General features: G+C 31.7%; 2 protein-coding genes and 2 long non-coding RNA genes across 4 annotated transcripts in view; 2 read left to right on the top strand and 2 right to left on the bottom strand.

Annotated features, from left to right (window-relative positions):
- Window positions 1-2,005, top strand: part of LOC117177704 (lachesin-like) — a 180,845-nt gene extending 178,840 nt beyond the window's left edge. Inside the window, exon 5 of the mRNA XM_033368578.1 lies at window positions 1,253-2,005. Within this exon, the coding sequence (XP_033224469.1) occupies window positions 1,253-1,446 (194 nt within the window). The 3' untranslated portion in view covers window positions 1,447-2,005. The remainder of the gene's footprint in view (window positions 1-1,252) is intronic.
- The window catches only part of LOC117177705, a 114,289-nt gene extending 100,156 nt beyond the window's left edge, over window positions 1-14,133 (bottom strand). Inside the window, exons 1-2 of the long non-coding RNA XR_004467738.1 lie at window positions 13,739-14,133; window positions 7,621-7,699 (exon numbers count right to left, since the gene is read on the bottom strand). This is a non-coding gene — a long non-coding RNA (uncharacterized LOC117177705). The remainder of the gene's footprint in view (window positions 1-7,620; window positions 7,700-13,738) is intronic.
- A 1-nt stretch (window position 14,134) lies between these two features.
- Window positions 14,135-15,021, top strand: LOC117177706. The gene is made up of 2 exons (XR_004467739.1): window positions 14,135-14,652; window positions 14,823-15,021. It is a non-coding gene; the product is annotated as an uncharacterized LOC117177706 (long non-coding RNA).
- A 93-nt stretch (window positions 15,022-15,114) lies between these two features.
- The window catches only part of LOC117177703 (3-ketodihydrosphingosine reductase), an 11,468-nt gene continuing 3,216 nt past the window's right edge, over window positions 15,115-23,366 (bottom strand). Inside the window, exons 2-4 of the mRNA XM_033368577.1 lie at window positions 16,646-17,075; window positions 16,027-16,268; window positions 15,115-15,458 (exon numbers count right to left, since the gene is read on the bottom strand). Coding sequence (XP_033224468.1) covers window positions 15,246-15,458; window positions 16,027-16,268; window positions 16,646-17,075 — 885 coding nt within the window. The 3' untranslated portion in view covers window positions 15,115-15,245. The remainder of the gene's footprint in view (window positions 15,459-16,026; window positions 16,269-16,645; window positions 17,076-23,366) is intronic.

The following is a 23,366-nucleotide window of genomic DNA, read 5'->3' as shown; positions in this document are numbered from 1 at the left end:
TTGTATAAGGAAGACTTAGATTATACATATTTTTTCCACTATGTATAAACTATATATATTTTTTCCGGCTATAAAATATTTGATTGATCTCTAGGAAATAATGAGGAATTCAGATCAGATTCGAACTCATAACGTCTTAAACGATTTGAGCGCAGAACCGTGGATAATTTTAAAGCTATTTTCAAACGAAGAACGGCCATTGAATATTATCTATTCAATCTTTATATATTAAAATTTTATCTCCTTTATTTTAATGTTCCGCTTATTCCAACTGAATTATGTTAATTCTGCCTTCGCTTCCAGATTCTGAAGTCCAAAGGGTTATTTTACATAATCCGATTGCACACCAGTTTTTTAAATCAATGAATATGCCAGAGCATATATTTCGTGTATTATCATCAAAATAGTTAAATACTTTAATGAGTTTCGCGAATCTCTGTCCTATCAGTGCTGATTACTTATAATCCAAGTACTTTTCTCATATCATATTAAGAATGTTTAACAAGATCAGGCGCCCTTAAACGAGACAATCTAATTTCTGGTATCCTTAGACAGGTTAATAAAAAGATCGATTAAGTAAGCAATGATGCGATTAATTTCATCCCTACTCACTCTATTTTTATTCAACCGAGATTTTCACACCTTCGTGTGCTATGTTTTTTATATAAAAATTTCCTTCGCAAATTTTTTCTTTAAAGCATGAAAAAAACTAGCTGCGGTTCAAAAAAATAAAGATTTTATTTTTTAAGCGTATTTCTGTAAGTCTTGTTTTAATAATAATTATATCTATTTCAGAACATATATATCATGTCTCTACACGAATGAGCATTACGAATATTCGACCTATAAATATTTCGGGCAGAAATCATATTACACAAACTCTCGCTTTTATTCAAGTTTCGGTGGTTGCCTTAAAATAGCCTTGGACTGATTTCGAGGGGATCGAAACGTAAACAGTGATGTATATAATTTCGCAATCGCTCTCGCCCTGCTCCCCTGAGCAACTGTGGAACTTAGCAGTTCTAGGAAGGCCGAGAACAAAGTGACTAAAAGCGAAAGTTGGGTGTATATTACTCTTCATTTTTATAGATAAATATTTTTTCATACCATGTCATCTAAGAAACTGAAAGCAACAAAATGCAACTGCAATTATATAGATACTATTTAATAAAAACGAAACGTGAAAAGTTAATTTTCCAAATGTTGTTGGCTTATAAATTCTCTAATTTAACATTTATTTTGTTTATTATAGGAGAACACCCCGCAGCTATTCAGCGAGGAAAGAGCTCAATCCCAGGTTGCTGTGAAGTTCTCTGGTGGTTGGCAGGAGGAGTGACATTAACTCAAAATAACAGTCATCGTCTGTTAATTTTCGTCCTTACGACCATGATGGTCGTTCTTACCCAAAGTTTTTTATCCAACCCTGCAAGTTTAGTGCCGCGATAATCAAGAAGCTTTCACAAATAGAACAATAATCGATCGGTAATCAAGCAGTATATCGACTAAGTTTTTCAATCTCGGTGTGTCTGGGGAATAAATACGTGTCATCTGCCTAGAAAATTCCCGAAGGACCTTACATTAATTTTTTTTAAATATTAATAAAAAGGTCCTATTTCACGGACTGCGGTATTCATGAGACTGGAAGCCACGTTCTTGAATGTATCGTGCAACGAAGGACAAAACGCCCAAGAAGCTTTGGCAATAATAATTAATGGTAAAAAGACTTATGAGGAATGTCCAAGGAATAAGATTACACAAAAGTGCGAAAAGACAAAACGATAAATGAGGAAAGAAATAAGAAATTACAAAGTTATAAGAAAGTGGTTAATATTAAGGGTACCCCATTTCTGAGCAAAAAAGCGTTTTGTATCAATCTTATTATTTTGTACAAATATATTGTGTCCTTGTTGATTAAACAGGGATCGAGATGTTGAACAATTCATTTTTTAAAGTCAAGTATCATACAGTAATTTTAATTCTTTAATTTTAATACAGTAATTTTAATTCTAGTGCATTTCAATACCTGCTAAGTACTTTTCCACTCTTTTTATTTTCCTCAAATCCTTAATGTATTGAATACAATAAATAGAAAAACGAAAATGTAGTTGACCACTGCATTTTTCAATCTCGAACTTTGTTTCAGATAATACAATCTACTTCGCAATATTTTTTTTTATTCTTTATTGAATAAAAAAGCTACTCAATCGCGAGTGTCTTTAATGCAAATTCTTACTTATCCAATACAAGTTACCAATGCGAATTTAAAAATTGGTTCAAAATTAATTACTCTTGAATTCTTGAGGCATAGATTCAAAACTGCAATATTTGAGGGTAGAAAGTAACTAATTTAATTAGCTTTAGGACGGCTCTATTTTTAAGGACTTATTTTTCAAATAAAATTGAAGTATGTGAAGGTACCCTCCAGAAAAAAAAAGAATTCTTACGCTTTAATTTCAAAACAGTCTAATCCGGCCGCTAGCGAGTAGTGATTTATCTAATTTTCTGATTCCCAGTGGCGTAGGCAATTCGAAATACTACTCACGATCAGGCATGATAAGATGTCATATTTAATTGATTGCTCATTTGTATGTGATAATTATTTACGAAATCAAAAACGCCGCTGTACACCTTTCCTGCATCGCGGTACAATTATGTTAATAAGACACTGCGGTATAGGGCGTATGTGGGCCGGGAACGATAAACTACTTGAGCAAACGTGAATCGCATAAAAATTATTTCTGGGACTTCCTTTACCACTTCTGCCTTTCACCCCCTTCAGAAAATTGAAATATTTCTGTCTTTAAAAATTCTTCACATTCAAATTAACTCTTGAAGGAATGAACTTATTTAGGTCACTTGAAAAATAGCTTTTAGATATTTTTATCCGAACTAATTTCAAAGATAAACTCGATTTCTTTTTCCTCATTTTTTTTAAGAAAACTTTTAAAACTTCTTTTAACACCTTTCGTTTTATGGTGCATTATTCATTACCAGTGCTTACACTATTATAATCAAAATTCTAAAAAACTAGATTATTTTATGACGCTTCAATGAGAAATACTATTTATACTGATGAATAATTCAAATTATAAATTATTCCCAATATTAAGCTTTGACTGAAATTGTATGATTACGAATACATCCCATGCAAAACTGATTTAAAAGAAAATCAATTTGTAGTTATTCCATTAAAGTTTTAAATATTTCCATCTTGGCATTATTTCATTTTTACTATTAAAATTTTAATTGTTCCATTTATCACGATGCCAAAAGAAAGGTTTGATTAAGGTTTTGAATTTTGATGTTAATATGTGTGAGTTAAAACCTTTTATTTTTAACTGTTTCAAATTTTATATTTCTCTCTTCGAAAGAATTGTCATTATTCACGAAGCGTCTGTCTAGTTTTTCCAACAAATGACCCTGGTGGCATGGTGAGATCCCCCTTCTCTTTTAAATATCCACCAATTAAAATCCTAAGATTTCATCTATTCTTTCTATAAAACTGAACGACTAGCCATGGCCACCTTTTTCATCTGAAGTTACACATTTTGTCACTAAATTCTGCCTTCTTTAAAATTAAAATTATGAAAAATTTCACATAAGGTAACTGAACCAATTACCGAGGAAGAAGGGAAATTTATCGAGGACAAATTTATTTTTTTCTAAGCTAAACCTTAAATCTTTTATTAATTTCCTATAGAAGACATTAAATCATTCTCAATTAAACTTCTGAATCATAAAAATAAAGGGAACGTGCAAAAATAGTGTAAAGAGAGGGAACTTTATCTTTCACCTTTAAAAATCTCAAGAATTAATGACTATTTAAATTTGTTTAATTCTTGATTGTTAAAATTACAGTATATTACATTTTTAATGCTACATTTTCACAAAATTTGATTTTGACCCTTTGAATTTTGACAATGATGTAATTTAGAAATCTGATTCAATTACAGTTGAAAATATTCCATTTTAAAAATCATTATTTATAAATACTTATTAAACTAAAAGATTAAAATATTAGCTGTGTACCTCCCGCACAACATTAACCTTTGATCAAATTTTTTTTCCATTTTCTTCATAATTTAATTTTCCCATAAGTTTTTAAGTTAAAAGTTGTGACTCAAACCAATGCAAATAAATGTAATTAGATTATTATCATTATAGCGTTTTTTTTCTTTCGAATGTTACTTCGAAAATGTGATTTTTCTTTTTGTATAACTAAAGTTTCTCAGAGAAAAGAGTACAAGCTAGCCTGCGCCACTGGCCATTGTTTTTCCACTCATCGATACGTCTTCGTAACTCCTCGTAAGCCGTAAGGTGTTCTGAAGAAGAAGCAGAGCCAGAGTTGCGCTACGAGCTCATAACGTCTTCTAACTTCTTTTTTTATCTCCCGCCATCCCTCAATTAATCTACCGAATAAACTTTAAAGTTCTGCCCCTTTGCCAGTCGTATATTATTTCTGAGCTCAGCTTCTCGAGAAGAGCCGTCCTGAACATGCTTTCGCCTCCGTGAACTTCTACAAGGAATAGAATCGATTTTGCAATTAGGTACGCCATGATGCTTCCGTTCCTTACCGGGGAATTTCAATTCAACGACGTTTCCCTGTCGGTAGACTCAAGTCATAAGTGGAAATTTCGTTTTACTCAAATTCAAAGCTTTCATCGTCAATTTCATTTTCACACCACTCACGGCTTTTCACATTTCATCTCCAATTTTATTTCATTTTTCTCTTTTAACATTGTAAAGTCTACGATTATAAAACTTCAATTTAGAAAATAAACTTTTTCGATTCAAGTTATGCTGAAGCACGGGTTTAAATTTTAAAATATTTTCCATTTAAAAACTAAATTAATATTTTTCAGGTTTTAATCTTTTCAATTGCTATATCTTTTATACACCAAACTCTCGTTTTCAGTCCACTCGTTCTCGGCCTTCCTAGAACTGCTGGCCCATACAATTTCTCAGGGAAGCAGGGCGAGAGCGATTGCATTCTGATTGGAAACGATTCAGGCGCACCTGACTTTTTAGGTTTCAGTCCCCCCGAATTTAGTACAAAACCATTTGAAGGTAACCCACGACACAGGACTGAAAACAAGAGTTGGCTGTAATTTTACCGAAAGGCTTCTTCCAAACATTTTGCGTCATACCAAAAATCAGGTTTGTGGACAAAAATTGTTCATGCATTTAACAATTGAAATTATATTGTCAGGCATGTCTTGTAAAAGAAAAAAATTCTTCTTTGTGATAAAAGCTTAAGACTTACGAAAAATAAATATTTTAACAATATTTTTTGTAGTTGCATTTTTTCTGTCACTTTCTACGATTTTCTAAGATAAATGAATTTTAATAATGCGTTGCTTATTTTTTAAGCGAATACATTTTCAATTTTGAAATTAAGTTAATAATTTTCAAATATATTCAAAAATTGTTTTAGTATAGAATATAGAGAATAGAATAGCCATAAAATAATGTACTTTTAAAATTGAAAACAATACAGTTTTAGAGAAACTTTTTCCGGAAAAAATTAGCCATTTATTGAAGTATGATAAATTTTCAAAAATCTGTGTGAAGCGACAGCAAGAAAAAATGCAGCTGCATTTAATATTACATGGTCAGAAATATTATTTCGATTACTAAAATCATAGAAAACCTATTTTTCAGATATCTAATTTTTATCGTGATAACTACCTTAATTTGAATTTGTTCAATTTCATAAATTGTTATAATTAACTTTATTTCAAAGAATCTGAATTTTACCATACAGTTTCATCTAAAACTATTTCAGTATAAAAGATTTCCCATAGTTTTAAATATTCAAAGGGAAGGCAACTACTTCAAATGCCACATTAAATTTATTTTATTTTCAAAAAAGTGTCGTACATAGGAAAACAATATATTACTGGCCGGAGCAAATTAAATCTACACTGAAAGTGACCAATTCAATGAATAAATAAAAATTAAAAACACATTCATCTCTGCTTTAAAGTATTTTTGTTTAGATAAATATCAAACCATCCCAATGACGATTTTGCTCCGGTTTTTGAAAACGTTGAAAGATTTCAGTATACATTCAATATTATTTATATTTTACACTTTTTCAATTTAGACTCTTCTTAAATTTTCATCTTAAATTTCATCAAACTTCCAATTAATTTCTAATTTCAAAATATTATCATTGGAACATTTTTTTAAATTGCAAATTTAATGTTGAAAGCATTTCAGGATTTCGATTCAAAATTTTATTGAAATTTTGCTAATTTCTTGTGATAAGTTTATCTCTGATATTCATTTTCTTTTACAAATTTACATATCTAATGACCATTCTCATTTATCCAATATTTCAATATCCCTCTTTTTCGTTTTCCAATATTTTTCAATGAATGCTGTTGAGTTCAGAATTAATTTAGATATCCAAAAATGAATTTGGATTTCGAGTAAATGAATTTAAAAATCCCTTTTTATTTTAAATATGATATATATAGTACATAAAAGGGAAATCATTGTTAAATCTTTAAAGGAATTTTAATTGAAAATAATTATTATTTTCCATTTGAAAGAATATCAGAATAAAACCAGTTCAATTTTAAAAAAGAATGAAAAGAGACGGTACTTTATAAATATAGAACTAAAATGAACCACTTTTTTCAAGCTTTGAAATAGTGTATGGCCTCTTTTAGAAGAATAAACTTCCTACTTATGAAATCTAATATGTACAAATCCAATCTTGTCAGTTTCTATCACAGCTTTGCTCTGTCTTTTATTAGCAAGTTTTCGCCGTTTTGGGTTCCTATTATTACTATTTACTTAATTATAACTTTGTCCAAAATTTATTTTTAAAATGATTCTAAATGTTATTTATCCGTAAAGCAAATAAAGGATTATTAAAATTCTCCATGAGATACAATATATTTTGAAATAAGTTGTATCTTTAAAATGAATATTATCTTTAAAACTATTATTTTTAATGATTTTTGCATTCTTGTAAATAAGCAAATATGGCCTAAAACTTCATTTTTAAATACTGTTTACTTTTCAAATAAAGTGTAATAAAATTGACCTAATTTGAAGACTGTCAATTCCCAAATTCTCAAGAAGCTTTAATTCAACACCCAAAAAACAATTATAAAATCCAGGCTGCGAAACCTTAGATAATTTATTGTTAGTATAAGACTCAAAAGTTAAAATTTCGCAATTATGATCAAATTCCAAGAGAAATTGTATGGAAATAATAAAAAACTGGAAATGTGTGAGATAGCTACTTGCAAAAGACGATAAGATTCCAAGATTCATGTAATTGTCTGTAAATAAATACTATAAGTACATACGGTTAATTATGATATACCGTACGTGTTATATTAAAATACCTTCACTGTGTCATAATTTCTGGATCGTTAAAGCATTTGCATGACCACCTGTGCTACCCGGTTCGAAACGGACAAAAGATCAATTTGTTGTAAAAGAAAATTTACAACAACTTTTAGTTTTAAGAAATCTAAGAAAATCAAGCTTCATACCTTTTTTTCGACAAGCCATCGCCTAGCTCACTAATAATATGTATATAAATATTATTTTCTTCCACACCTTACAATAAATTTATGTATATAGGAAAGCATATCGTACCTGTCATAAACACTTCTTAGCATTTATTCTTCTCTGAAAGAGAAATATCACTTCTTGCTAATAAGAAAGCTCTCAAAATCTGAAACGAAATAAAAATGTTCTGAGAGTAATCAATTGGAAAAATACTACAATATAGTGATTTAATGTTTTACTCTTTGGAAAGCAACTTCGACATTAAGAATTGAAATTTAGAAACTTGAATTTAGGAAATAAAATTTACATAGTATCCGACAAGAGAATTAAATTGAGAAATTTGAATTCGTTCCCGAAGTGAATTTTGAAGTTTGTCGATCCCAGAAAGGGTAGTAACGCCACTGGTATAGAAAATAGGCACGAATTCGAATTGCAAATTACGTTCATGTATATACGGATGGCTGTGAGGATAGCACAGGCTGGCCACGCGATGGGTATAACAATAATTAACGCATTAGCGAAGGTCGTAATAGTTAAATGAAGATGGATGAATAATGCCTGATTTGATATGTATAATAATAATAATAATAATAATAATAATAATAATAATAATAATAATAATGCATCGAGAGGTGAGACACAATAGATTCGTTCGACTGACTTCCCAAAGTTGTTGGTTAGGCGACGCATTTTACTATAGCAAAAGGGTCGACTGGGACTGGAATTCTAAAAAAAATTATCTCATCCATTATTTCCATTATAATCAAGCTTATATATCAATTAAGTCTACATTTTGCATTTTTATTTTCTCTCCAAAGAGACACAACTGTCGGACATATTTTATTTTTATAAAAGAGTTGAATTTTAATCACAGATTACTGCTACCGACATTTACCGACTGGAGTTCTTAGTAAATCTAGTATCATTTAAACTGATTTTATTAACACATAATTTTTTTTAATTACCTCGAACCCCTTTAATATTATTCGTGATCCCATAAAACCGTTTGAAGTCTTAGGAAATCCCTTAACCAATGTTTATTTCATGAGAATTCCTGATATGCAAAAAAATTTCTTTTAATGTCTCTTCAATTATGTTGCCAGTGATGCAATATATCAATGAACGCTTACAGCAATCACTTGTTTATATAATTTGATCCAAAAATAAGAAAATAAATCTGCCCGCTCAGCGGGCACCATGTCCTCGCGCGCCGCGCGCGCGGCTCGCACGGTTGAGCGCGCGACTGCTGGTTCTCGCGCTTCGCGCTCGATATAATATTTATCTCGAGCTTCGCGCTCAATAATGTATTTACCTCGCGCTACACGCTCGATCTTTCTGCAAAGACTTTTTAAAACTACAGGTGAAAGCATCAACAACAGTAATTTGGTGACTGTGAATTCTCTTTTGTTAAAGCTCTTTTGGCTTTAACGAATACATTCTCATCACGTATCTCGTGCTTCGCACTCGAGTTTATCCCTGCAATTTTATATCATTCCAATAAATGTATATTATTTTCATTCGTAACTTGCATTGGTGTTAAAACAGACGAAGTTTTATTGCCCCGTTTAAAAAAGATGCGCATTCTTTTTAAAAAAATGTATTATTAAACGTTTCATTGCAACTTTTGTCTTTTTTCCATAAACTGAATTTGCTCATTTCTAAGGTTTTCTTCAGGATTTAAACTTTACACATACGGTCTACTGAGCAGCCTTACCGATTTTTAACTTATAAATTATGTATATATGTATACACACACACACACATGTATATATATTTTTTTGAAACGCATTATTAGATTTGAGAATATTTGAAACACTGTGAAAATATTGCATGAAAAAATGTAACTTTTGGATTTTCCATTATTTTGTATGCTGTCAAAATTTAATTTTTGATCAATCAAGAAATTAAAAAAGTTGTTATAATTTTCTTGGGCATTTAGAAATCAAACCTTTTCTTCTCATGCCATTTTTTCATATCGTCCTTTGATTGGCTTAAAAGGTTAATTTTCGTGTTTTTTGGAATTTTGTAAATGCTATAATACCAATAATTTTTAATTTTAAGAAAAAAGTCATCAGATAAATTGTTCGACTGTTTAAATACTATGAATAACCGTACAGAGAATTCTTGACTTTTTAAAAAATGGTCTCAAAAATATTCAAAAGGCGCTCAGTTTTTGAGTTTTTATCCAAAATAGCTGGCTAACAAACTTGACCTTTAGGACACTAAGACAGTGTATCAGAGGCCAATCTAATAGAATTATTTTTTGAAAAGTTATCGTGCTGACAGACACATTCGTAAAAACCTATTTTTCGGATTTAAGGGGTCTCAAAACGTGGACATTTCACAAAAACTGAGGGTGGGGGGTTGTCATATTTTACACATATCTAATACCTTCTCTGATGAGAATGTAAAAAAAACCATTAATAAAATTTTTGTAGCTCTACCTTCGGTAAAAAAGTCTTATCTATTTATTTTGGCTTACCTTAATTGTGTCGTGTGTCAAAAAATTTAATTTTTGTATTTTAAATGTTTTTTTTATATAAACCAAACAAAAACTACGCGTCCTATAAAAAAGTGATTAATAACAAATTTGTAGATATTGTTTGGGTGCACAATGTTTGTTTTATAATTTTTTTTCTCATCTTGCATGGTTGGACCGCAAAGTGAAATTATTGATTTTTGATTAGTTTTCGTGAGGTCAAAATTTGAATGTTCAATTTTTCGAAAAAATTCAAAAAGTTCATATGATCACCTTGTAGGGCTATCTAAAAGTAACATTTTTCTTTTCAAGTACTATGAACAACTGTACAGAGAATTTTTAAATCATGAAGAAATGTGTACCCAAAAATTTTCAAGACGGGCTCACTTTTAGTATTTTTATCCAAAATATATGACTAACGAACTTGGCATTTAGCTTAGGACACTAAAAGAGTGTACCAAAAGCCAATCTAATAGATTAATTTTTTCAAAAGCTATCGTGGACCTTTTGGCAAAAACTAGGGAGGTCAAATTTTATAGAAATCTAATACCTTCTCTGATGAGAATGTAAAAATGATTTATTTGGTATGAATAATTGTTTGATAGTTATATTTTTAGTTTTATTCATAAAAAAATTGCATCAAAAATATTAAAAGTTAAATTTTTTGAAACGCCACACACGAGACGAAAAAGAATTTAAAAGACAAAAGTTGTGATAAGAATGTGCCCGCTGCGTGGGCACATTTAAAAAAAATATTAATGTCGTTTTTCACGATTAAAGCCACAACTACGCATCCTATTAAAAAGTGATTCATAACAAATTTGTAGATCTTTTTCAAATGCACAATTTTTGTGTATTCATCTTTTACCGTATTTTGCACAGTTTGGCCGAAAAATGTAATTTTTTGATTTTTCATTATTTTGTATACTGTCAAAATTTGAATTTTTGATTTTTCAAGCAAATTCAAATAGTTGTGATAATTTTGTGGGGCATTGAAAAAGTAACATTTTTCTTCACTTGAGTTTTTTTATATCGTGCGTTATTTGGAATAAAATGTTCATTTTCGTGTTTTTTGAAATTTTATAAAAGCTATAACTCTGGTAATTCTTGATTTTTTGAAAAAAGTCGTTAGGATAAATTGTTTGACTTTTTGAATACTATAAATAACCGTGCAATTTTTGAATTTTTATCCAAAACGGTTGGCTAACGAACTTGACCTTTAGTTTTTGACACTAAACGAATGTATTACAGGGCTATCTAATAGATTAACTTTTTTAAAAGTTATCGTGTTCAAAGACGAACAGACCTACGGACAGACACATTCGTAAAAACCTGTTTTTCAGATTCAGGGGGTCTCAAAACGTGAACATTTGACAAAAACTGGGGGGGGGGTCAAATTTTACACAAATCTAATGCCTTCTCTGATGAGAATGTAATGATATGAAATAGAAAATGTTGATTTTTCATTATACTGCTTATTATTCGCAAAATAACGTAAGGGGATACTACGAGAACTTATTATTACCATTTGTTTATAAAATTAAAAATAATATCAAACGACTAATGCGCATCACAAGATATCACTGTGAACATGATTTGGGGAGAATTAAGAGAAATAACCAATTTTTCTGCCCATATATGTGTATGGTATGGAATATTTTTATAAAAAGTGGTTTATAAAATTAACAAAGAATATCTGATGACAAAAAAATACCTAATTTCATTTCAAAAATCCATATTGTTGATTATTTCTCAATTTCATTTGTGTATAATATTTACTATCGCAACTTACAATTTTGGGTTTCTAGTCCAAAAATCTAATTTTTAAAAACCTTATAAAACGAAAATATTTTATAAACGCTTTTCTAACTATCCTAAAAATTGTATGAGCATAAACTTTATCACAGTCAAATTTTTCTTAAACTAAATCGGTATTTCTACATTCTTAATTTTCATTATTTTACCAAAATCGATAAATTCATTTTGTCCATCTCGTTTCTAGAAACTACAAATAACTAACATAACTTTAAAAAGCTTTGCAGACCTATCCTAAAAATTTCTTGAGCTGTAGAAGGTGAGAAGTGTAGGATTATCGATTATTTTAATGTCTTGAGGTTTATAAAAAACTTAGATTATGGCCTAGAAAACCTGAAAATATTGAAATCTTACAAGATTTTTGGCAATTGGGCATATTATGTAAAGTACGAAAACAAATTAATATTGACGATTTTTGCAAAACTCTGAAAATTACGAATTTTCTTTAACTTAACTTTTCCTCGCTGAACCTCAAAATATTGATTGATCTATTTCAAATGTTAAACAGGTGATAAGAGACCCGAAAAGAAAGTTTTCAGTGCTACAGACAGTAACATAAAAGTTTAAACAAAAAAATTGAAAATTGCCCACACAGATCTCTTTAAAATTTAATTAAAAATTTGTCTAATCGTTCAAGAATTGACTTCAGACCATTCCAAATTGACTGCTTAATTTAGCATCTGATGTCGAAAACTTCGGTAAGAGAAGTCTAAATACGGAAGTGTAAAATTTAAACTTTATTTTTTAATTAAGATACAAACATGTTTCCGAAAGAGGATCTTCTTTAAAGAATCGAAAGTCTCGGTCGTTCCTTGAAAAAAAAGATCGTATAGATTGTTGTATAGTAACAACATTGAAGTTTTGTACCGACGTCTGATGTAGAATTTAAGTACCGACGCCTTATAAGTTGTTTGCTTCGTAAATGTGTGTGTTATTGAACGTTCCTGAGTTTTCTTTTGTATATTGGAGCCCGATCCTGAGAACCGATTTACGATACAAGTTTTACGTAGTTTTGTACTTAGCGAGATTTGATAAGAATTGATTCAGTGAATTATTCATCTACCTCGAACACACAAGCAAGATCGAACGCCTCACTCCTATCGTTAAAGTAACAGTGTATCAAATATGAGAATATGCATCCGATATCTTCACACTAAATTTGGGTCAACGCTTTCACACTTGCGGAGAGGTTGATACTTAATTGGAATGAGAATTCAAAAGACACAGTCCAAAAAAAACATTAACACCTAGTTACGAATTTCCGAAAGTCGGTAATTAAATTAACAACTGGATTGAAACTTCGAGCAATAAGATAAATGCCCCAGGAATCGTGAAATTTGGTTATAATTTGAATACCTTGTTAAAATTAACATTTAATGTTAAGCCCCACTTATTTTTAGCATTTTATAATAGCTAATAGAAATGACATTCAAATGAAATAAAAAGAAAGAAAATTGGTATCACGATTACTGAGGCTAAGAGGTCTCAAATTCTCAATATATTCATTTCAGTATTTCAATTAGACCATTACTACAATTAATATTCCATGCATGACTTGTAAATTTTAAATAAGTTTTCTGAAAAATTCAATGTAATATAATATTTTCCTCTAAAGAAACTATTTTGAATAATATCAATTCAGAAACGTGGAAAGTGATTTTTGAAAAATTAGTTGATTTAATTGATAACAGAAATCAATAAAAACAACATCATAGACGCCAGTTTAGTCAGGAAAATGAATGTTTAAATTCAAGTATCGTGTACAAATATTTTTTAAAAAACAATAAAAAATGGTTATGTAAAATATGCATGAAGGAAAAAATAAGCGAAAAACATTTGGCAGCTGAATTATTTTCTATGAGTAATTAGTAACATTCAAAAGTAAAATTGAGGAGATGAATATTTACTTACTTTATAAGCCTAGTTTGGGATCTCTCAATTTTGTCTAATTTTTTGTATCTTTTAACAATGTTCTCAGGACGCAGACAGTTACGTCGGCCCTCCCGTCCGCTAGTCTTTTATTTCGACGTACTTTTGTCGCGAATTTTATAAATGGTGCGAAAAATGCTGTCACAGTATGAATGTCGAATTATATGTCGAAGCCTCGTTGTTGTTCTGGCGTGTCTACTACTATTGCAATTTTAATCACTATTATTAAGCATGTAAAAAATGAGACATTTATGCGCGACCTTCCACTTTACGAGCGTTTATCGTTTATAAAAGTTATTGCGTTTGTAATAGCGATAGATTTAATAAATCGTTATCGCACTCTGCTTGTTCGTCTACTCGTCGAATTTCATCTTTTATCAAAGAAAAGGAAGAGTATCTTCGGAAAAACGAATAAGCAAAGAGTTATTTTTCAAATGCATCGTTCCGCGGATTTGCCTATTTTTCATAATGTGACTTCGCTTGAAATCGAAACAGTGAAAACAATCAAAAGAAATCTAGTCTAATGTAAACTTTATTTGTGAAAAGGCCTTAATCTTTATCTGTCTGTGAAAGGGGTATTAAAAAAATTGTATTAAAGACTATAGAGAATCTCAAAACGAGCTCTCCCGCTCTCAAGCAGAAACACGAAGAAAATTATTGATGTAAAACAAGTCTCAAATCCGTGAAATGATGCCAAAACAGTTTACAGAGAGAAGAGGAGAGAATGCAAGTGAAAATGGGATAGCAAAGCGAAGAGAATGAGAACAATGAGTGTTTGAGAGTAGGAATAAATTTTACAAATTAGTCATTGAATTGCAAGGAACTTTGTTATATCTACATTTGTAAAACATTCTGATACTGAGTCACACCTGGATTTTTATTATATATGGTTTAATGTAATTATTATATATTATTTATTACAATGAATATTAATTGTTTCGAATAAGGGACGTATGTAAAGATTATTTTATGAATGTTATAAATTAAAGTAATTTTATTCGGAAAAAATATCTATTATGAATACTGTTGACATTTGCAAAATGAATGGCCATTTTTCAAAATTCAGATGTTACTTGAGTATCAGAGCTACATCTGTCAAGAAAATTTCAGAATACGAGTCAAGCATCGTTTTCGATTTTATCTTCTGTCAAAACCGGGGCAAAGAACAGTCCTGCTCTATGTGTGTAAGCCCATACAGCTTAACGAAGAACACTATACTATACAATTACGGAATACTAAATAAAAGTAAGCCAGACCGTTAAAAAGTGTTTACGAGGCCAAGTTAATTATTTTCCCCAATTTATGTTAGGATTCTCTTTACCTAAATATTCGAAATAGAAAAACTGAAAATCAGCGAATTAAAAAATATATTATATTTTATTAAATCTATAGAGAAATATTAAGCTTGATTCATTCTATCATCACAAAATGCTTAAATTTATTTCATACAATTTCTCGAACTCACTTTACTTGAAAAACAGTAACAAATCTACTCTGACTTTTTGCTCTGGTCACGAGTCTTCAAACAGTTTAAGACTATTCGTTGGAATGAAACGAGGTAAAAAGCTCCAACAATCCTCAACAATCCCATCAGCATTGACTGCATTATTACTTCACACCAGGATGTAAAGGGCGACATTCCTGCAGTAAGAGTCGTCAATATGAAACTCTCGAAGCCGATTATCGAAAAAAACTTCCCAGCCTGTGAAAATGTTTTTAATTAATTACAATGTGCAGTGGAACAAGGTATTGAAACTCAATTAACAAATTGATTCATAGGAATTTTTTAAAAATAATTTTCTTTCTAGGCTTTGAAAGGGGATTTTCGACTTCTTTTCGTAACATTTTCTCATCAGATCACCTTTTACATTTCGCCGAATTTAAAAAGTTGTTTGTCCGACAATGGTCATATTTTTCGGAAGCAATTATAGATAAATATTGAAAATAAAGTACAAAAAAGTGCAGAAAAAAGATCTAATTGTATGATGCAAAAACATGTTGATATTGGAATTGAATTAACACTCCGAAAAATAATAACAAGTTATCACAGTTAACTAAACTATATTAACTTTATTTTATTTTTCGAATATCTGATGAGGGAATGAATCAGTCCCTGGACTGAAAGACGTCGAAAAAATACGGGTTTCCTTATAAAATCCAATCTGTTTCCCAGATGTTCATTCAAGAATATTTTACAAGCCGAAGTTCTTTTTATAATTAAATTCTTGCTCTATTTTTCGATTTTAATTCTGTATTCCTTAAATGTTTACCAGAGCGTCTTTAAATAATTTGTTTGCAACATCTTCAGACTTAAAAAGACCAGCAGTTTTCCCTATTAACTTAGTTTCCAAAGGCTTCGTCAATTCTTCAGTAGCGAAACCTGGAGTGTCAGTGTCAGGTGGCAAACTAAGTGTCACAGATATATTGTAAGGAAATAATTCCATAGATATACTTTCAGCCAATCCACGAAGAGAAAATTTCGTACTGCAGTAAGCTGAATAACCGAAGATTCCTGTTGAAAATAAGCATTAAAGACTTAGTTTTAAATTATCCATCTATGAAGCTCTCAAATTTCAAATTGATTAATTTTTCATACTATAAATTACAAATGTTGTAATTTTTATGGCTTGAAATTAAAAATGTCAAATTATTAATTGAATCCTTTCGATTTGAAAAGTGTTGATTTTTGAGCATAACGATTTGAAAATTTTTAATTTCAAAATACTTTCAGTTTAATATTGTTTATTTCGAGTGCTTAACTTTAAATTATTTAATTACTTAATACAGATTCTTATTATTAGAAGGAAAAAAAATGGTCAAAAATATCTTTACGCAGAATTTTGTTTGAGATTTTAGAAAAAAAACTTGAATTCGTAATAAAAGTTGCACCTAGACAGGCAGCTTGAGAAGAAGTCAAAACGATAATTCCTTCCTTCCTGCTTTTCATTGAGGGCACGACAGCTTTGATGCAGTAAAAGGTACCGAGAAAATTCAGGTCAACCATCAATTTTAAACTTTCCGCTGTGGTATCCTCGATTTTTCCACAGATTGCTGTGCCAGCGCAATTTACCAGCATGTAAATTGGTCCCATGGACTTTTCAAGATCGTGCAACGATTTCTCCACATCCTCGTAGCTTTTTCCAATGTCCAGGGAGAAATACTCGACTTTTTGTGTGTCTCTGTCTCTGCACGCTCGGACAATTTCGCTTTTTGCAGATTCCAATTTTTGAATGTCCCGTGCTATTATGGTCACGTGGGCTCCACTTTTCGCGGCAACCAGAGCCACGCATTTTCCTATGCCACTTGAACCACCGGTTATCTAAATAAAAAAATAAATGTTAGTCATATTTCATAATCTTAGAAAAATGAGACCAGATATTAATTATCTAGTTTAATTGATGCAATTGTCCATTGTTTTCAGTGAACTAATTCTTTATTCTACAATATAATTTATAATTAAGTAATTTCACAAACACTAACAGTTCAGAAAATATTCATTCATCGTCTGCTTTCACGAATACTAAGTATGTAAAACAAAATATTTTTGTATATGCTGCCGGATGTACAAAAACCTAGAGTTCTTAAATTCCCGAGGATTTAAGTTCGGATTACATAACCGAGAATGTGACAGAATTTATGAGAGTTTTGGAATTATTTATGATTTTTATTACATCGATGGCATACTGGTGTCGAAAGACCCCAAGCATGAAAATTTATGAAAGTCTATTTAACCCTAAGCTGGCACTATGGATAAAAAATACCCCAAAATTTGTTTGAGCTCGAATTAACCGTACTAAATTTAAGAAAATGGACCACGTGTCGACTTTTAATAGTAATTGAGATCACTAACTAAAGGTAAAGTTGGTTAGTACAGAGCGGCAAAACGTCAGCATACGTTGGGCACCCGCTCAACGTAGACCTTGTAAAACTGTGGGGTATTTCTTACCCGTTGCGCCGTCAGAGAGGCCTTTTTTGGAAGCATAAATAATGCAGTATTTTTTTTTTCTAAAGTGTAGTCTCTCAAAAGTACAACCCTACATTTTTAGGTAAAGATATTTAAAATTACGTGACCTATACATTTTTAAGTAAAAAAAAACTCACTTTTTGTCGTTTTTTGTTTCAAATGTTTTTGTAACGAACTTAAGTTAAACTAATGCCTATAAAATCGATTCCATTTTTAAAAAAACATATCTTAATCTACATTTTATAATTTTGTTAGGCAAAAATATTAAATACCGGCTGCGCGGGAGATGTTTGAACACGTGGGCTGAACAACACCCGTTGTGCCATTTACGTAACAAAAAGGAATTGTGCCAGTTAAAGGTTAAAAATGATACTTTAACGGTCCTGTTACCTTAACCAGATAACCCCTCCAAACCATTTCAAAATATAACTTTTCGCTATTCTTTAATTTCTACAAGCTTTTTTTCATATTTAAAATAAATTTTGAACTAAATAATCCACAGCATTTTTTGAAATCAATATCCAAGGATGTGCAACAAATTCAGCTATTCAAAATAAGGAATCTCGATCTTTGCGGGAAGCCTTTTTCGCTTGGGGTCAAAAAGCCCCCAGTATGCCAGCTATGTTACGCGTTGGGAAGTGTGCCATAGAAGGATTAATATTTTTATTGTTTACGTTATTTAAATAGTTGAATATAAATTATTTACTAGCTCAAACATATTCAGGGATGTACAATATGCAAAACAGTAGCTAATTAATTAATTAGGACTGCTGGACTCAAACTCTAAGTTTAAAATTCAATTCCCTTACTTTACTCAATACATTATTATTACATAAAAACATTTCTGTGGCGAAATGTTGTCACACGCTTATACTGCTCAATATGTCGAAGGCATTTTTGGTTAGAGTTGGATTTGTATTTGATCATTTTGCACGGGGCTCTCCCGGTATATATCATCAGTCACGGACGCATTTTTATAATGCAATCAAGTGATCTGATGAGAGCAGTCTGCCCAGACATATTGGACAAAGCCTGGTTTTTACCCCATCACTGACGGACTGGGTTGCAGTCAAGTACACGACGGGGGGACCTACAGCTTAAGGTGGGTTCCGAACCACCAGAACCTCGGTAAAGGTACATTGAAAAATTTTCCAGAGGTACCGGCTCAGGGATCGAACCCGGACCTCTGAGGTGAAGTCCAAGTGTCTAACCAACTGAGCCACCGATTATTATTATTATTATTATTATTATTATTATTACACCATTAAGCCATTTCCCTTTCGGGGTAGGCGTGACTCACTCGGTAGGGGAAAGGAGTAGTGTGTGGAAGAGATAGTTGTTTTTCAGATTGATCCAGAATTCTCGTGTTATTTAAGTAAATAACACGTTCGTTCCGCAACACTGCTCCGACCCAGGTTGCTGATCAATCTCTCTAGCAATCACCCCAAGCGAAGAACCTCACGAAGTCGTTATGTAAGGTTCCCCACTTGGGTCCATTAGTAGCCAAGGTCTTTGTTTCAGGCGTCATTCACTCTACTGACACTCTTTTTATTAACTATTTGCTACCATACTTTCCTGTCCTGGCATACTTCTCTACCTTCTTTTATGTCCATGCATTTTTTCATGCAGGCTCTCGTGTTTCTGTGACTTCTTATGTCTCTTCTAACTAGGATCTCATTCACACATTCTAGCCATTCTTTCCGCGGTCTACCTCTGGGCACGCTGCCAGTTACTTTACCTTGATACACTTGTTTCATTAGTCATTCATTTGGCATTCTCTCAGCATGTCCCAACCATCTTAACCGATATCTTTCCCATGTGTCTACTAGCGTCTCTTCTGCACCACATTCTTTTAGAATTATCTCGTTACTTACTTTGTCCATCACGGTTTTCCCGCATATTATGCGCATGAATCTCATTTCAATTGCGTTAATTTTACTCTTATCTTTTTCTTGATAAGTCCATGTCTCGCTACTGTATAGTACAGTCGGTACAAATATAGAATTTTGTGTTGCCATTTTAGCTTTATTTGATATATTTTTACTTCTGATAAGGGGACCTGCTCTACCAATAACCTTCTTACCTTCATTTATTCGTCTATCTAACTCCTCATCTATCTTCCCGTCCCTAGTAAATAAGCTACCAAGGTATACGAACTTATCAACTTGTTCAATTCTCTCATCATTTCATAAAATATTGCATAGTGTTTTCTCACTCTTTCCTTCGAACACCATAGTTTTTGTTTTATTTGCGTTACTAATACATGCTAGCATTATATAATTAATAAATACTAAGCGCTTCTTTTTTAAATAGTTAGCCTTATTATGTCTATAAAATATGTCATTCTGGTATTTATCTAGTAAAATATTATTTTAACCGTAACTCTGCGACTTACGATCAAAAATTTATTTTATTTCTAAAATTTAACCAAATGTTTTTTTTTAATCAAATGCTTAAAAGGTGTTGCACGCTCTGTGCACATGTTAAAAAGTAAATACACTTGAGTCGCGGTACTGCGAAATTCAGTACTGCGAACTCCCGCTCTTGAGTACGTTTTTCCCCGATAGTGAGAACGACGCTATAACCCCTTCACCCCCACTACTCATTTCTACATTTGATGATTTCACCAAATGCACAATTCAATTTGTGCATTCGAAGTGAAAAACTGGCTAATTACAATAGTTTTCGTGTAAAAAGTTTTCTGTTTGAATGCTCGGGTCAAAATATAAAAAAAATCTGCCTGCATCACGTGTACATTCTCATCGCGCACTGTGCGCGCAGCTCGCTTCACTCGCAAGTTTGAGCACGCCTAAGGCGCGCGTCTGTTGAATCTCGCGCTTCGCACTCGATAATGAGTTAACTTCTTTACATTTGGAATGCAATTTTGTTGTATTTTATATTCAATGCTATTTTTTACGAATAAAACCAAAAATACGCGTCCTATCAAGGAGTGATTCTTATCGAAATTGTAAATTTTTTCTGGGATCACAATTTTTGTTAATTCATCTTTTTTCGTATCCTGCATAGTTTGACCACCAAATGACATTTTCTATTGCTTTTTGTGGAATCAAAATTTGAATTTTCGATTTTCCAAAAAAATCCAAAAAGTTGTTATGATAATCTTGTAGGTCTTTCAAAAAGCAATGCTTTTATTCTCGTGTCTTTTTTTCATATCGTATGTTTTTTGGCTTAAAATTTTGATTTTCGATTGATTTATAAAATTTTGAAAATGCTATAGCTCTGAGAATTTTCTATTTATCGAAAGAAGTCATTAGGATAAATTGTTTAGCTTTCTGAGTAATATGAATAGTCATATATAAACATTTTATATATAACAAAATGACCCCAACCATTTTTTAAATGCTCTAACTTTTTGAATTTTTATCCAAAATGACTGCTTAACGAACTCATCCTTTCTTTTAGGACCTAAAAAACGTGTGCCAAAGATCGATTTGATTCGTTCATTTTTTCGAGAGTTATCATGTAAAACTTCATTTTAGGTATCAGGGGGTCTCGAAACGTGGAGATTCGTTGAAAAACGGCATTGTCAAATTTCAGACAATTCTAATACTTACTCAATCATAAATGATGAGAATGCAAAAAGAACGTTTTATATTAAAACTATTGAAATTAGCCGATTTACCACTCTGAATACGAATTTGATTTAAAACAGGAATAGGCCCTAAAGTCTACACGGTGAGCTTCAACCAACTTCAACTTCTTACTCAACACCAGTTCTTTTGCAGGGCTTAATTCTCCCAAATTACCAGCAATTTTTGAAGTTAGAAATGAAATAAATCGTTCGAGCCCTTTTTTAATTCAAATATTTTTTTTTAATTCTAATTAAAGTGTTTGATTACGTGTAAAAAAATGTATTATGCTAAATAAAAATTGTATGCATGTTCACTATTTTGAGGCTAGGATCTTTTTTCAGCTCCGTCACTACGATAATGTAAGCCTCTGCCGTACCGATGCTGTCGGTAGCAGCTAATTTTCCATTTTTCACCATTTACAAATTATTTATGAAATAAACCTTTTTGATTGCCTACAAACAAGGTTAGTTCCGGAATATTATTTGCTATGTTTATTTGCTAGTACCAAGTTTTCGGATACCTCAGAAGGGAAAAAACTATCACAGGGTTCCCATCCAGCCCCTTAACCCTGCCGTCGGGGGTCTATTGTTTCGGCCAAATCGAGAGCTGGCGGTACAGTCTTCTTCAACAAGATGCAAGGTTCGCACTGCGAATCCTACACAGAACCCACCATCGCGATACACTAGGAAGAGAGAGAGAGAGAGAGAGACTAGGAAAAGGAAGAAAACACAGTGCAGGACTACATATTAAGGGGGCCCGTCATCTTTTTTGATTGAACATTGAATAGTTTGGTTGAAAATTCATCACTTGTGGAAACTGAAACAATTTCAAATTATAAATTAATTTTGATTTGTTTGATTTTTTGATCTGTTGCAAATTTCTGTTTTTCTTTTGATACTTTAATTATTTGTAACTCAAAATATATATTTTTCTTTTAACAATTCATTGCATGTATTCAAACAATACATTATTCCTTCCTCAATGGGGATAGATATACATTGAAGGCTTATAAAATAATAAGATATTCATATTCAGGAGGCATTTTTTGGACCATTTGAACAGAATTTATCTCGGGGACCTATTAGAGCATGCTTGTTTATAGCGGCGACTAGACTAACTAGATCGGTCTTTACACATTCTACAAATTTCGTAAATCCTAAGGACAAAAATATTCACACTCAAAGTAATGAGTCGCTCTAGTCCAAGATCAAACAGGATCTGCGTAGGCAACTCGGGAAAATGTCAGTCGAGAATACTGAACATTATCTGATTGAATATGTTTGAGAAGCACATACACCTCCAAAGAAGAATTGTTTCTCAGTATTTTAGAAGCAATGAAGTATTACTATCCTCAATGAGGATTGCCGTATCAAGCAGCAGACAGTTAAGCACAATCGGCCCTTTTCAGGGCCAAAATATTTTTCTAAGGAAGGAATAATGTATTGTTTGAATACATGCAATGAATTGTTTAAAAAATATATATATTTTTAGTTAAAAATAATTAAAGTATCAACAGAAAAAAAAAGAAATTTGTAACAAATGAAATTAATTTATAATATGAAATTGTTTCAGTTTCCACAAGTGATGAATTTTCAAACAAACTATGCAATGTTCAATCAAATAAGATGACGGGGCCTCTTAATATGTAGTCCTGCACTGTGTTTCCTTCCTTTTCCTAGTGTCTCTCTTTCTCTTTCTATTGTATCGCGATGGTGAGTACTGTGTAGGGTTCGCAGTGCGAACCTTGCATCTTGTTGAAAAAGACTGTACCGCCAGCGCTCGACTCGGCCAAAACAATAGGCCCCCCGACGGAAGGGCTAAGGGGATGGATGGGCACCCTGTGATAGCTTTTACGCCCTCAGAAACTAATTAATTTCTACTTCCACAGCGACTGCTGCATAGTTTCCTATTTCCCAAAAGAGAACGTGTTTTCAATATATTTTATTCATTGTAATTGTGGGCCCGGATGCAATAAGGGCACATAAAATTTTTTCGTGCGAAAACGAAGTCCCCTGGAGGCTTTAGAAAAAATTTTCGAATTTTAATTTTCAAA

This window comes from Belonocnema kinseyi, chromosome 8 (genome assembly GCF_010883055.1).
Source record: "Belonocnema kinseyi isolate 2016_QV_RU_SX_M_011 chromosome 8, B_treatae_v1, whole genome shotgun sequence".
Classification (NCBI taxonomy): domain Eukaryota; kingdom Metazoa; phylum Arthropoda; class Insecta; order Hymenoptera; family Cynipidae; genus Belonocnema; species Belonocnema kinseyi.
The sequence above is the reverse complement of the archived record's forward strand: the minus strand, read 5'-3'. Positions and strand labels throughout refer to the sequence as shown.